The sequence below is a fragment of the Leptopilina boulardi genome, unplaced genomic scaffold (genome assembly GCF_019393585.1).
Source record: "Leptopilina boulardi isolate dan_hultmark-lab unplaced genomic scaffold, ZJU_Lbou_2.1 LbouV2_376, whole genome shotgun sequence".
NCBI classification, from domain to species: Eukaryota; Metazoa; Arthropoda; class Insecta; order Hymenoptera; family Figitidae; genus Leptopilina; species Leptopilina boulardi.
In genome coordinates, this window is record NW_026137947.1 from 802,170 (window position 1) to 819,492 (window position 17,323).

The window sequence follows — 17,323 nt, forward strand, 5'->3', positions numbered from 1 at the left end:
GTAATTAATTAGGAACGCTTTCTCTGTCTAAAATCTGTTTTCACTACTTATTATTGAATTTTTCACTATTGACAAATAAATTAAACAAATTTAGAACGCTTCGTCTGTCCAAAACTATTTTTTACTACTGGACCTAAAAAAATAGTACTTAAAAATATTTTTTCCGACTAAAATTCATTTTTACTACTTATTGTACAATAGAAAACACTGATTTTATAATAAAGAAACGTTTTTCATTACTCATAATTTAACGAATTTTGAACACTTCGTCTGACCAAAACTATTTTTTACTACTGAAACTAAAATTAAACTAGTTATAAACACTTTGTCTGACTAAAACTAATTTTGCTACTGGATTCAAAATAAAAAAAAATAAATAAACAAAATAACAAAAAAATGGTTCTGTCTGACTAAAACAAAATTTTACTACTGACATGACAAAAATTTTGTCTCGTCTGACTAAAACAAAATTTAATTAGAATTTCCTAAAATAGCTTCCACATGAGAAAACGCTTCTAATTCACAAATTTCAAATTAAAATTTTGATGTCATTCTCAAAGAATTATTTCCAAAATTTGAAAATATTTTCAAAAATCCAAATTTTATTTGAGTCTAACTCAAAATTGATTAATTTTTGCTAAATTATACTCAGAAAAGAAAATTTTATGTCTCTTTAAAAAAAAAAAAAAAAAAAAAACACCTTCACACTTGATAACGAAAGAAAAAATTCACCCACAAGGTAGATGAAGTCTTTGTCACATTATGTGATCAAGAGTCGTTCGAGAAGCGACAAAAGGGTTGAAAACAAATCGAGAGAAAGAGAAATGAAAAAAAGACAAGACAGCAAGATTAAGAATAAACGAAGATAGGATTTTTTTTTTAAATAAAAATACGAAAGAAAATGAACTTAAGAGAAAAGAAGAGAGAAAATTGCGAGAAAGACAAATTTCTTCTGATCGTGGTTATACGACGTCTTACAAGCGTTGTCCCATTGAAACGAGTAAGAGAGAGAGAGAGAAAGAGATAGGAAGCGACTATACCGACATTTTATTGGACAATAGTTTCACGGGCGAATTCAAGCCTGTATTGTTTGGCGGTTCGGCGACGATAAGGGGGTGAACTGAGAAGGTCTGCGGGCGATTTCTATTGTCGGCACGCGGCATTCGCTGATATAATTGGCGTCGCCCTGCGGATAACGTGCGATAACCAAAACGATAACGAGCACAAAAGAAACGGCCTTTGACGCTCACTCGGAAAACGAAAACAAAGGATAACCAGAAATACGTGCCATCAGATGAAACTATCTTTTTTTATTTTTTTTTATCTGTATATATATATATAATTGCCGTCGAAGACAATTTTTAATGATCTTTTTTTTCTACAAAAAAAAAATGTGTCACTTGCAAATGTCTTTGCAACGATCTTTTCTTTTTGAAATTGTAATTAAAAAAAAAATATATCTTCTTTTTTTAGTTGTTTTCTGAAATTTATTATTTATTTAGATTTTAAATAATAAATATTAACAGTAGGGTAAATAACAATAGAATTTTTAGAATTATTTTCTTTTTGCGTAAATGAAGAGAAAAAAAATGATTTTTTCATTAGTGAACGGATGCAGAAATGTATTTTATGTAATATTCTTCATTTTATTTTTGGATAGAAAAGGCGCAATATCTTTGAAAAAGAAAAAAACGTGACTTGAGTTAGAAATAATCAAATAGATATAGTAACATTTGATACATTTTTTTCTAATGCAGGAAACAGTTGTTACGTCAATTTTGACTGTTTTTTCATTCGAGTCACGCTTTCCTTTTTTTTCAAAATTTACTGACAAACCACATCAAAGATTTCAAGAAAAATTTTCCCTTTTTTTGTCGTAACGAAATGTATAATATCGAAATTGAGAAAAATTTCATTTTTATTGTGGGAGAAACAAATTTTTTTTTTTCATAAAAAAATGTTTTTTTTTTCAATATAATAACAATCATTAATTATTTGAAAAAAAATTTTAATATATAATAACAGAAAACTTTCGATAAAATGTTACTCATGACATTTTTGTTACTAATGTAATCTGTTTTCTGGTAATTGCTTTTGTTTTTAATGTCACATTGTTTCTATATAAATATATATATATATATATATTTATATATTATAAATTGTACATACATAATTATTTTACAATATTAATGACTTTTAAATTATTTCATATATGTATTGTTCATTGCGGTATTATTTTATAAATTAGTGAAAAAGCATATATGAAAGGTATTATGTAATTTAAATTACTATCTACAGGGGAAAATAAATTGCTTCATCATTGAAAACAGGAAAATTCTTTATGGCTTTTAACAATAGTTCTATTGTTATTATTTCTATGTCAAATATTCGGAACAATTTCATTTTCTCTCTCTCTCTCTCGCTTTCTCGATATATATATATATATATATATATATATATATATATATAGTAAAAGTAAAAGCTTTCGAAAAACATACCGACAAGTACAGTAAAATTTCATTGTTACATTTCATGTTCGATTTGTCTAAAAATTAAAAATTCTATTATGAAAATTAATACAATTACTGTTTTCAATTGAAGTTATTCGCTTGTATATATAATTTATATTTGAGGAGTTAATATAAATCAAAATGTGAGAGAGAAATCATGAATTGTAAAATACATATTTCATTCTAGTTTGGAAACTCGAGTTTAGTGATTCTAATAGAAGAATAAGCAGGCAAACTTTCACAAAAGACGCCTAAATCGTGTCTCGAACCTTTCGAGTCACGCTTTCAATATATACTCCCTATATATACTTGCTTCGTATCATCGAATTCAAATTTTACTCAACTCTCTCTCTCTCTCTCTCCCTCTCTCTCTCTTCTTTTTTTCTCTAAGGAATTTCTTATCAGTTTATTTTTTTTTCAAATGACAAAAAATTTGGAAAAATTTTACATTTCTAAAACTGACATTTACTATAATTAAAATTTAAAAAAATATCTTACTACTCACTGCAAATATATTTCTTAAATTAAATTTTCAGTTTACGTCTGACTAAAACACCCTTTTACTACTGCAACTATTTTTTGCAAACGTTTTGTCTGACTGCAAACTGTTTTTACCACTATTATTTATTTACTATTTCTAATTAAAATAAACTAATAAATAATATATAATTATGATAAAAAAAATATTTTTTGTCTGACTAAAACTGTCTTTTCTACTGATTTGAAATTAAAAGCAAAAAAAAAAATTCTGTCTGACTAAAACACGTTTTTACTACTGTTACACGGAAAATTATTTTTTTTTTTGCATTTTGGTATTAAAATAAGCAAAATTGGATTAAAATAATAAGCGTTGCAGCTTATTTTAATGCCTTTTAATTTTCTGTGTATGTAAAATAATTTTTTTTTTAATGATTTATCACCCTGGGAAAAATTTGTTATCTTTATTATTCTTTTTGAATGTAAAGTTTTTGTGTTTTTTTGTTCCTCCTCTTTTTTCTTGTTTTGCTTCAGCTTCTTATTTTCTTATATTCCCAAAGTCTTTTTTTTTTTTTTTTTTTTTTTTTGCTGAAAGTTTCGTGCCTGTGATATTGAATTCTGATTCAAATTCGAAATGTGAAGATCGATTCGATAGACGCATCTATCCATATCAGTACGAACTGTCCTCGAGCGTCTCTGTTTTCTCGACCTGAGTTAATGGAGAACGGACAGTTCCAATGGGTTTCCGTAACTTTTAAAGTCCCAAAGGATTGTCCACGAAACGGGATTTTTCGCCCGTGTGTTGTTTACCCCAAGGGTTGTGAAATATATATATATATATAAAAAATCGACAATTGGAGAAGCTCAGCCAAAATATCCATTTCCACTTTTCACAGACTATATTGATCTTTTAAAAAAAACATCTGCAGTACATGAATAATAAAATAAAGCGTCAATTAAAATTCTGATTTACCAAAAAAAAAAAAAAAAAAATTACTGTTTTAAAATAATTTTTTACATCAATAAATTTTAGTTTTTTAAATTTTGAATTGTAACTTTTATGATGGAATTTAAATATAACTATGGTACAATAAATGAATAATAAATAAAAACTAGGAATTCTTTTTTTACTATTTCTAAATATATACTGTCGTGCAGAACGATAAAAATATAATAACTTCCTTTAAAAAAAGAAAAAAAGAAAAAGAAAGAAAAAATAATAATCTGATATTTAAAAATACAGTGTATAAATTCTACAGATTTTCTGAATAATTGATAAAAAAAAAAAAAATTCATATAGCTATACTATCTTATCAAAAAAAAATTAATATTAAATATTAATATTGTATAAATAAAGATTCTGTAGATGACAATGATTGATTTGAAGAATTAAATTTTGAATTCTAGAATAAAATTTTTTTTCTATTTCAAAAATTTATTGAAATCCAATATTATTGAGAATTATAATATTATAATAATAAAAATAATTTTTTTTACTTTTTATTCAAATACTATTACATGGGAATTACATTAATAATAATAATAGTAGTAATAGTAATTTTAATAATAATAATAATAATAATAATAATAATAATAATAATTTAACGATTGTGAATAATTTATGTTTCAGCTGAAAGTTTACCAAATGGATTTCCGATGATCACACAGGCGCCTACTACCAAAGTAGTCGAAATGGGACACAATGCATTGTTATCTTGTTCGGCAATTGGATCACCATCGCCTATAATATCTTGGGTGAGAAATTCTGTGCCAATCGACACGTCAAATCCACGCTACACTGTTCTTGAATCCGGTAAGTAATATCTTGAATAAATAAATTATTTACATAGTAATTGGAGAAAAAAAAATGCATCACAGATTACTATTTTAAAAATTTTTTTTTTCAAAATTTCAAAAAAAAAATTTTTTGAATATTTTCAAAATTTGAAAAAAAATTTAAAAAAAATTTTTTTTTTTTTTTAATTACTATATACCATCGTTTAATTTTTGGTGATACAAGAAATGTGTGTTATTCCCCCGTATCAATGAGATAGCGTACAAGTGCGTAAGTCACTGTCAACTTGCGATAGAGCATTGATCGAGTGGTCGTATGATATATGAGAACATAGCCCGTATCCATCTCGCATTACCGAGTGCACACCTGCATCGTCAAATATACCCCTCTCTATGAGTCGGATCTTGTTAAATGTTCTCACACTGACTTTATATCCCTTTAAAACAGATATATATATATCTATAGAAAAAGTACTTTGCGAACTAGGAGACGAAAAAAAATTTTTACTACAATATTAAAACATTCTGAAAAAAACTTTTCATTTTAAAAAAATTTTTCCTTTTAAAAAAATATCCAACTAACTATTGCAATTTACTATTAAATTTATTGTCTGACTAAAACTGTTTTTACTACTTAGGCTAAAATTTACTAAAACATTTTTACCGATAGTGTTTATGTCTAATTGAAACTACCTTTTTCTACTAATGAAGAAATTTTGCAGATTTTAGAATTATCTTTGTCTGGCTAAAATTTACTTTTTCTACTAATTTTTAAATTACAAGCATTTTTTGCTTATGAGAAGACTAAAATTTTCTTTTACCAATGAAAAATTTAATATTAAAATTTGAAAATTTTAAATAATAATTCGGAAAAATTTTCTGTCTGACTAGAAGTAGTGTTTACTACTAATTATCAAAGTTACAAATCATACGTCTGACTAAAATCGATTTTTACTACTGAATTGAAAAATTCTCAGTGAAGTAGACATTTTGTCTGACTTAAATTATCTTTCGCTACTGACAAAAAGAGTTTAAATAATGAATAATTTGTTGTCTGACTAAAACTGGGTTTTACTACTTGCGCTAAAATTTACTAATACGTTTTTACCGATAGTGTTTATGTCTAATTGGAACTACTTTTTTCTACTAATGAAAAAATTTTGAAGATTTTAGAATTATCTTTGTCTGACTAAAATTTACTTTTTCTACTAATTTTTAAATTACAAGTATTTTCTGCTTATGACAAGACTAAAATTTTCTTTTACCAATGAAAAATTTAATATTAAATTTTGAAAATTTTAAATAATAATTCGGAAAAATTTTCTGTCTGACTAGAAGTAGTGTTTACTACTAATTATCAAAGTTACAAATCATACGTCTGACTAAAATCGATTTTTACTACTGAATTGGAAAATTCTCAGTGAAGTAGACATTTTGTCTGACTTAAATTATCTTTCGCTACTGACAAAAAGAGTTTAAATAATGAATAATTTGTTGTCTGACTAAAACTGGGTTTTACTACTTAAAAATAAAGAACTGTTTTGTCTGGCTAAAATCGGGCTTTACTGTACTGAATAAATGACATTATTGAAAATATTTTGTCTGACTAAAAATTCCGTTTTCTGCTTATATACGTTAATAAGCAGAATTAAATTTTTTTGTCTGACTATAACTATCTTTCACTACTGATGAAATAAATTTAGAAAATTAAACACGCATTTGTCTGACTAAAACCATGTTTTACTACTGGCACTAAATTTTGAATATTTTTACCCACTGAATATTAAAATTAAAGTTTAAAACGTCTGATTAAAATCGGTTTTTACTACTGAATACATAATATACTAAAACTAACTTTCTACACTGTAAAAAGAAGGTACTAAAATAGTACCAATTTTAGGTATCAAAATAGAACCAAATGCAAATTTAGTACCTAAAGTCGGTATTAAATTAATATCTTTCGATTCACAGTGTATACGATAATTATAAAAGAAACGAAAAATATAAATTCTTTTATAAAAACTGCCACAAATTTTTTTTTTTCACGTAAATAAAGTTTATTAATATAGTTCTTTAAAAATAGAAAATAAATAAAGCTACCTAGTTACTTTACGAACAGAAAATTCCGTTACATCGAAATCCATTTAAATGGAAATTGGATTAAAAAAGAAATCTAATAAAATGAAAATTCAGTTATATAAAAATAGAAAAATTTTTGTAAAATAAACATTAACTAAAAATTGTAAATCAAAACAAGAAAAACGATAGTTTCGATTTAAATAGCAGAAAAAAATTAAATATGGAAAATTGTCTAATTTCAAAATAATTAGTTGTATTTAGCTTTAATTAAATATGAAATTATTTAGTTTATTTCTTTTCCATATCGTGTTTGTTATAAAAAAAATGATAATTTTTTCTTATTCCGCTCGCGGTAGGATAATAATATTGAAAGCACAGTTTCCAAAATAATGTGCTTTTATGTGAGAATTGTGGTTTTCCATTATATATATATATATATATGGTCTTACTGCGTTTGTGATACAGCAGTTTACTTCGACGTGGAAAATGTGCATTAGAGGTGCGACGCTAACAGTAGACTCATATACGAGGGACTACTGATAGTTGCCAGCAACAGCACGTGTAATGTAATACCACAAAACATACCATAGAGAAAGAGAGAGAGAGAGAGAATATGTACTAACATTCTAGAGAGACGCATATATGCATATATACACATTCCATATAGCAATTTTCCTGAAAATTGTCGTAAAGAAATACCCCGCAAAGAAATACTTTTTCCAACGAGACACACCCGACCGGAAACATGATCCCTCCCCCCTCTGTATGCAGTACACAGCGCGCATTCGTGTATAGTTGCAAAAAAAAAAAAAAAAAGAAGAACATGAAATACGGGAATCGAAATCTGCGCGAGGAAATCGAAAGAATATTGAAGTGAAATCCGAGAAACCATCACTTTTCTAATAAGAAGAGAAAAAAAAGAAAGAATAAGAAGCAGTGATCGAGTCAATTTAAAAGCAATTTGTGTTTTGAAAAAAAAAGGTTAATTTTTTAATTTTTTTATTTCATAGTAAAAAAAAAAAGGAAATCTTCTAAAGGGGGATAAAATTGTCGAAGGGGAATTGAGAACCACTGTATGTAAGAAACCATGAACCCAGCACTCAGTCTCTTGCAAACCGTAACTTTATTCTCATGTCTCTTGTTGCAACCACTGGAGCTTCTCGATTTTCTCTTCTTCTTCTTCTTCTTTTTTTTTCTTTTTTTCCTCTTTTTCTTTAGAAAAAGGAACACCATAAAATACACGCCTTGAAGTAATGCAAAAAGCACTTTAGACTATAGAAGGAGGGAGTACAACTAGATAAATTAAAAAATTATTTCAATTTTCGAAAAAAAAAATTCTTGAATAATTTAGAAAAAATTTTTTTTAATATCAAAACATTTTTTTTTTTTTAATAAACATGGAAACAAAACTCTCTGAAAATTATATTATGAAATAATTAAATGTTTATGGAAAAAAAAAAATTATGACAAAAGAATTTTAAATTTCTTATAAAAAAACAAATTTAATTTCGAAAAAAAAAACATTTTTCGTGTTTCTACATTCCTTGTACTTTTTTTCGAGATATTTTTTTTTTGTCAAGCTTATAAAAATGCGGCAACATTAAAATACACAAAAAAGAAAACCTAATTTTAAAGCCTTGTAAAAAGAAATTTTTAATTAAAATTTCTCATAATAATAAATAGAAAAAAAAATTTTTTTTTGTTTTACAAGCTTAATTGCTTGAAATTGGGTAAAATTAATTTCGGACACTTGTAATTTATATTATTTGTAATAAATTGTATCGAATTTATTCAGTTTGGAAATTAATTAATCAATAACAATTATTAATTATTATAATTGCGCTTAAAAAAAAATTAATTGGATAATAGTCGATTAATTGAATGAAATAAATTTTTTTACTATAATAATAATGAAAAAAAAAATAAAGTCAATTGGTATATTTTGAAGATAGTGCTATAATTGCCATTTGAAAAAAAGGGTTTTTGGTAAAGTTAGATCATTAGTGTGGTTGACTGTACATTGTGTGTCAGAATGGCCTCTTCACCGACAAAAACAAACATCACGAACTTCCGAAATGGTAGACAGACAAGTGAGAGTTGAAGAATGCGAGAAAGCGAGAGAAATGTTCACCAACGAGAAAGACACGCGAGATAGATGGAAAGCAACCGTAAGAATTGTAGATGGAAAAATGGTGAAAAGGTGACGCGAATGAGCGTCAGAGGCTGACAGTGAAATTTTTTTTCCACCCCCCCCCCCCACCTTTCTTCCCACTTTTTTTTTTTTCTCTCTTTCTTGTGCACCACAAGGGCTACAGGTGCCCATCGCGTGTGCAAAACCTCGGTTCGTCTCCATCTATCTTGTATAACATTTTCAACTCGACGTTAATCTCGAACCTACAATTTTCCTCTCCTAATCATATAGTTGTCTCGACCAAAAAAAAAAAGAAAGAAAAAAAAATGGAAACAATTTTCTAACGCAATTAACGAGCCTAATTCAAAAATTACCTTTTTTATTACAATTTTTCTTTATTTTAAAAAGACAGAAATTTTTTTCTTTCCCACAAATTATTAATTAATTCAGAATTTTTATTTAGACAAATTATTATTTAGAAGAATTTTCATTTGACGATAATTTTTATTTTATCAAATTTAAATGTAGCTTAATTATTGTTATTTAGTAGAATTTTCATTTGGCTAAAATTTTATTTAACTGAATTTTCATTGAGTGGAGATTTTTATTTCACCAAATTTTTATACAGCCTAAGTAATATTTAGCAGAATTTTCATTTTGCAGAATTTTTTATTAAACTGAATTTTTATTTAGAGGGAATTTTTATTTAACCAAATTTATATACAGCCGAATTATTATTTAGTAGAATTTTATTAAGCGAAATTTCATTTAACCGAATTTTTATACAGCCGACTTATCATTTAGTAGAATTTTTCATTGGCAGAATTTTTTATTTAGCCGAATTTTCATTTACAGGAAATTTTTATTTAACCAAATTTACAAACAGCCGAATTATTATTCAGTAGAATTTTATTAAGCAAAATTTCATTTAACCGAATTTTTATACAACCGACTTATCATTTAGTAAAATTTTTCTTTGGCAACATTTTATATTTAGCCAAATTTTCTTTTAGAGGAAATTTGCATTTAACCAAATTTATATACTGACGAATTATTATTTAGTAGAATTTTATTAAGCGAAATTTCATTTAACCGAATTTTTATACAGCCGGCTTATCATTTAGTAGAATTTTTCTTTCTCAGAATTTTTTATATAGCCACATTTTCATTGAGAGGAAATTTTCATTTAACCAAATTTATATACAGACGAATTATGTAGAATTTCCATTAAGATAATTGATAATTTCCATTATCATTTAACTGAATTTTTAGACAGCCAAAATATTAATTACTTAGAATCTTCATTTTGCTGAATTTTTATTAAGCCTAATTTATTATTTAGTAAAATGTTGATTTCACAGAAATTTTATTTATATAACTACTTATATTTTTGTATTAATTCTATTTTAATTAATGCTGAAATTTAATTTAAAAGGTAAATTTAAATTAATGAAAATTTGTTATATAAATGAATTTCTATTTTGTGAAAATTGTTATAATTATCATAAGTGAAATTGTAAATATTTGCAATATTTTGGTTAAAATAATTAACAGAATTATTTGCACATTAGATGTGTTTCGTTGAATAATGTTATTACCGTAATTAAGGAAAGGACAACAATCATGAAATTCCTGTGTAAAGCGACATTGCCCTTGTCTGACCATATATACGGTATTTACTACTGTTGGACTCAGCTTTGCAATCATTTCACTATCAAAGCAAATGGGAACCCATTCAAAAATAAATATTTCTCATAAAATAATTAATTTTATATCATGAAAAATTTAATATATAGAAAAATATATTTTTTTTTAATTAATTAAATAATTTATTTTAAAATTTTTTATTTATATTGTTTAGAAAAAAAAATTTGGGATTTTAAAATTTTTTTTTTTGAAATTTTACTAAAATGATATTTTGAAATAATATAAAAGAAAAAATGCAGACACTTGTGTATAAATTGAAATAAATGGCAAACACATACTTTTTTTTTAGAAATGATAAATTATTATCATGTATATATATAAAATGGATAAAATCTAATTCTCGTTTTCAGTCAGAATAAGATAATAGACTACTTGAAATACAAGTTTAAACGTCATCCTTCATTTTGAATGTTCCCTTTTGTTCATAAAGAGCATGACTAATAGGCTGCGGATAAAAATGACATTCTCTCGACTCTGTTTGATCATGTTGCATTACACACCAAGCCATCTTTTTGCGTGTATCGAAAAAGAAAATTTAAAAAGTTCAAACTCATTTTTTTATTATTAAAAAAAAATAAATCAATAATCGATACGAAATTAATTTCATCACATATTTTTTTTTTTTTTGCTTCTTGATATAATTGCTATAATGGATTTTAAAATATTATTAAATAATCAAAATTTTAAACAAATAATTTTAAATCTTGTTTAAAAAAAAAATTCTTTTTCTTCTTCTCTGGAAAAATAATTGAAAATCAGTTTTATAACGAATTGGAGATTATGGAAAACCTAACTTAACCTAACTTGGATGACCTATAACTTAAGTTAAGCTCTTCAGTTTTCTAACTCTGAGGAGTTAAAGAAGAGCTTAAAGCTTATTCTCAACCGTATCGTCGAAAAGTTAAAAGTTACCCATCAAAAGATTTTTCAAAAAAAAAATATTTTAATTGTGTTACTCGATTTTAGCACAAAAAGATTCGATTTTATGTTTTTTATATTCTTTTTCTTACCTCTTCGGAGACTATTTAAATTTGTAAATATTTTTTATAAAACTATTGCTATAGACAAGTAAATATGTATGTTTGACTAAAACCGTTTTTTACTACTTACAGTAAACTTTCAAGATTTTGAAAATATGGCTGACTAAATTTGGTTTTTACTACTGGATTTCAAAAGTATAAAAGTTGAAAATCCTTGGTCTGACTAAATCCGGTTTTTACTACTGAACAAAAAAATTATTACAGTTAAAAACATCTAGTCTGACTAAAATCGAGTTTTACTACTTAATAACGACATTAGAATGTAAAACATTGTTGTCTGACTAAAACTGCCTTTCACTACTTATATACGATAATAAATCGAATTAAAAACATTTTTGGCTAACCAAAACTATTTTACACTACTACTATACTGTAAATGTAAACATTTGTCTTTCTAAAACCTTTTTTTACTACTTACAGTAAACTTTCCAGATTTTGAAAATATGGCTGATTAAAATTGGTTTTTACTACTGGATTTCAAAAGTATAAAAGTTGAAAATCCTTGGTCTGACTAAAGCCGGTTTTTACTACTAAACAAAAAAATTATTACAGTTAAAAACATCTAGTCTGACTAAAATCGAGTTTTACTACTTAATAACAACATTATTATAATGTAAAACATTGTTGTCTGACTAAAATTGTCTTTTACCACTCAAAAAAATTTATTTCATGTTTTTTTTTATCTCTCAAAATAATAATTTACCCAAATAGTAATGAAATTTACAAAAATATCAATAATTTTTGAAAAATACCTTTTACCATATATATATATAGTGTCACGGCTTTTCGCGAAAACTCCCGTTTTGCAAAGGTAATGGAATATTGTTGCCGGTGAGAAATTCACCCTCTATATACATATAACAATGGGGCATGTGGCGCATATGAAACTTAATACATCGAGTGCTTAAATTATACTTTAGTGGCCCGAGTGACGTTGCTGGGTGAAACAAAGGTGAGGGGTGGGGGCGTTTAACGCTTCCGTCAAAACTCATAAAATTTCGTCCATTATAAGCATCGGCAGAACTTCGAAACAACCCTGTCCGCATACAACGAACTTGTGGCTTATGGAATATATATATATATATATATATATAGCAGAATTCTCGAGGTCGAGCTCTTTTAGCTCTGCCATACCATCCCCCCCCTGTCTCTCTCTCTCTGTCTCTCTCTCTCTCTCTCGTTCTGAACCCTCCTTCTCGGAGCTCTCACGGGGCCATTAGACCACCCTCTCCCTGGAGGGTTGACTTATGACGCCGACTATACCCACGGAGAGGTTGAGTAAGTTACCCACAGAGGGAAAAGACAGGAACGAGAGAAGAACAAGGGTGTGCGTTACCCGATATATCGGGCTAGGTTAGATTTCCACCTAGAGATAACGTTTCCAAAAGCGTTCGTTATCTTAAATGCTGTTCTGTCAGCGAGAACCACTTCTTTCACCTATGTATCTGCCAAGAAATCCGCAAAGAACTTTCAAACGTAATCCTCAACTTGTGATACTATTACGATAACAAAAACCCCCTCTGACACAATGATAATCCTTTTGGGGAAAATCACCTTATATTTATATATATATAGAAAAAAATTTTCCCCTCAAGAAAATTAAAAAATAAATGATTTAAAACTTCAAAAAATGTCCTTACTTTTTTTGTTCCTTGTTTTGTTCTCGTCACTTTGTACCTTTACTATTATTTAGTTAAATTTTACCAAAGTAAAATTTTTTTTCTTTACTATTTATTAATTAAATTTTAATAATTCAAAAGTAACAAGTAAGTTTACAATTTAAATTACAGTCGAACCTCAATTATCCGAACTAATCTAGGCAAGGCCGGGTTCGGATAATCGAAAATTCGGATAATAGAGATTTTAATTTTTTTTTATAATTAAAGTAAAAAAATGTACAGTTGAACATATGTTACATATGTACATATACATATGTTTTTAAATATACAAAAGTATATACGTATATATATGTAAATATATATATTAATTAATAATATATTAAAAACTCAGAAAATTCGGAAATTTTTAAGATTTTTTTCGCATAAATTTTGTTATTTTGTTTTGAATGATAGCATCTATTTGTTTTTTAGATGCCAAATCACGCATCATGCAATGAAATGGACGCTAAAAATGTCCCGCGAAAATATGAATGATAAAATAAATAGAGAAAATAAAATTTAAAATTCGGGAAAGCAAAAAATAGTTCGAATAATAGAAGTTCGGATAAAATGTTTTTCGGTTCGAATAATAGAGGTTTCGGATAATCGAGGTTCCACTGTAATACAAATTTAGAGAGATAGTAAAATAATTTTTCCCAAAATAAAAACGGAAAATATTAATTTTTCCAAAATCAACAACTTTTATTAATTTTTGTAATGAAAATAAAGTAGAAAAATAATAAAAAAAAAAAAAAAGAAATGAAAAGATTTATGTCCTTTGTAACACTTTCTTTGTATATAGAAGTACTGTCTATAAAGAGAAATTTTCATTGTATTTTTTTAAGTGTGAGAAAAAATATTTTTTTTTCAAGTCTTTTTATTTCTTAAAGTGAAAAAGGATTTATCTAACCATACAGAGTATTTACTGCTGAACAACAGCTTCGTAATCGTTTCACTATCGGGAAATTGATTTCAAGTAAAATTAAAGAAGAAATTTACGGAAATCGGATTAAACACTAAACGTTTGTTACGACAGTGAATATAAATCCAAATTTACTATTTATTTTTATAAACTAGCAGTAAAACTCACTATTAGTAATGTGTTTTTTTTTTACTATCTTGAAATTGAAAAAAAATTATTTAATCCTTTTTGTTTATTTTTTGTTGCTGTTTTGCGAAATACTAATTTTTTGTCTGACTTTTACTACTGATATCGTTAGATTTATTTAAAATACAAAAAAAAATATTTAAACATATTATAATATAATTAAAATATTTTCAAAAAAAAAAAAAAAAGGAAAATAAGCAATTACAGCTTTTGATCAAAATAGAGTTTAATTCCCCCCCCCCCCCCAAAAAAAAAGGAAAAAGAAAAGACTGAAAAAGTAATTTCGAACACATTGAAACTCGAAACACTCAAACGAGAATATATCTATCTATTCTTTATCTTTACCTAGAAAACAATGTCATTACGATTGTCTGACCATTTACAGTATTTACTATATACTGAAGGATCCTCATTCTATTCGGTTTCTGGCTTTTTTTTTAAACTTCTTTTTTCTCGTACCCACTCATAGTATTCAGTAAATCGTATTTTTGAATTAAACTATTTCTCTCTTTTTCATTCGTTAAAAATAAAATAAGAAATTTTTTTAGAAAAATACTAGAATAAGAAAAAAAAATTTGTTTTAAAATCCTAATTTGATAAAAAAAAAAAAATACTTTTCACTGTTTTTGATAATAGAATTCAAATATTAGTGTAATATATATAATTTAAAAAAATAATATAATTTTTTATAATAAAAAAAATATTTTTTTAATTAATTTTAGTTACTATAATAAGAAAGCGAATCATTCATTGTTAGTTAATTTTTTTTTTTTTTTTTTCATAAAAACTACAATAAAAAATTTCACAACGAGTTTCATTTTAAAATTAATTTCTGAAAATGGATGCCTGGTTCTGAGACATTAATTATGAGGAACACTAAGTAAGGAAATAAATCATAGCTCAAATCTGACTAGCTATATGAAAGTAAATATACAAAAGCATTTTTAAATATCTTAATGGTATTTAATTACATCATCTTACCACCAGGGTTTTGTCCGAGCAGGATTTTTCTCCTATATACCAAGTGTAATCCGTCATAATTTTTTTTTTTTTTTTTTTTGCTTCCCTTCCACTGCATGCTACATTAACAACAAAGTTACAATGGCTTCTCACAAGAATGCCTTAACAAACAAAAAACAAGATTTTACAAGATTTATGCATCTTTATTTATATATATATATATATATACAAAAAAAACTCGTTACTCTCTCGCGAGTTCATCAAAAGTAAATTATTTTTAATTATAAAAAATAATTTAGTCATTTTTTATGTTCAAAATTATTTTTAAAAAATATTAAAAAATATTTAAAAATATTAAAAAATATTAAAAAGAAGAAAAAAAGAAAGATAATATTGTAAACGAAATGTCAGATAATGAAATAATAGTTTTGTAAATATTTTTTTTTGAAAGTATATTTTTTTTACCCTTTGCATGACAAGAAGATCTTCGATCAAAGTATCATCGTATCTTCAAACACACAAATGTCAGAAGGATCGCGTGCTAATGTTAATAATTAATCAGCCATTTATATCCTATGTAACCACTTTACAGTCACTTGTTTTTTTTCCACATCTTATCAATCATCTCAACCAACTATTTCACAAATATAGTTGACCATTTCTCAACGTTCGTGTTATTATATTTAAACCCCCTCCCCTTCTTTTTTTTATTTATTTTATCGTAATATTTTAATATTTTATTATATTTTAATTTCAAGAAAATTTTATTAATTACAAAACTCAAAAAATGAAAACCTAAAATTAATTTTGAAAATTAAATTAATTTCCCAAATAAAAATTAAATTGAAAACAATTGATTGGACTGCGACGAATATATTATTTTGCATTTTGACATTAGATATACAAACGGATCTTACGGGTGAGAAGCAAAGTCAGGTACATGTACATTAACCGGGCACCTTACAAGAAATTGTAGATGAGGTTTGATTATGTATTCCGATCGCACGCGATATCAGACAACTACGCCTTGTACTTTGTGATGGAGTGTTTTCTCCGTTCTGCCCCCATTTACACACAGTAAGAGAATTTTCATTTAAAGAAAATATTCTATTTCAATTCATTTATCGCGATTTTCTCGATAAAAAGTGTTTAAAAAAATAAATAAATAACTTAATTTAGAGGAAAAATTTAATTAAAATTATTTCTCCCATTAAATTATTTTTTTTTTGCAATCAATATCATTAATTTGAAACTTTGAATTCAATATAATTATATATATATATTTCCACTCATTAAAAATATCGCACATTTTTTCCATAGGGAAAAAAATAATTTTTTTTATTTTTTCTATTTATCATTTTAAATATTCATTTTGTTTCAAATAAATTTTTATTTAATTTAAATAAAAAATTTTATTTGCAATTTTATTTTTTTTATTTAACTTGGTTTTTGAATAAAAAAACTTTCTCTTATATTTACAATTGTCTAATCACAAAAAAAAAAAGTAAACGAAAAAATACGACGAATTAACGAGTAAAAGTGCGACACTCAAAAGAACGTCTAAAGTTTCCTCGGGCGTAAAAGAATTGTTGTTGCTAGTTAAAAAGTCGCGAGTGAGAAAAGCTTTACAGCACAAAGCAAAGGATTGTTGTATATATATATATATATATATATATATATATATATATGTGTGTGTATATAACACAAATGTTTACTACCAGGACAATTTGTTTGACAATGCAATTTTCCATTCCTTGTCTTCTAAACCTACATTTTAATTTTCAAAAAAAAAATATATTATTTTTAAAGAAAATAATTTAAAGCTGTGAATTTTTAATAATATTCAATAAAAATTGTCT

At 25.8% G+C, this 17,323-nt stretch overlaps 1 protein-coding gene across 7 annotated transcripts in view; it reads left to right on the forward strand.

Moving 5' to 3' along the window:
* LOC127287858 (tyrosine-protein phosphatase Lar) overlaps positions 1-17,323 on the forward strand; it is a 434,077-nt gene that overhangs the window by 381,990 nt on the left and 34,764 nt on the right. For all 7 annotated transcript variants that reach the window (XM_051314983.1, XM_051314984.1, XM_051314982.1 and 4 more), the window contains one exon: positions 4,618-4,800. In XM_051314983.1, coding sequence (XP_051170940.1) covers positions 4,618-4,800 — 183 coding nt within the window. The remainder of the gene's footprint in view (positions 1-4,617; positions 4,801-17,323) is intronic.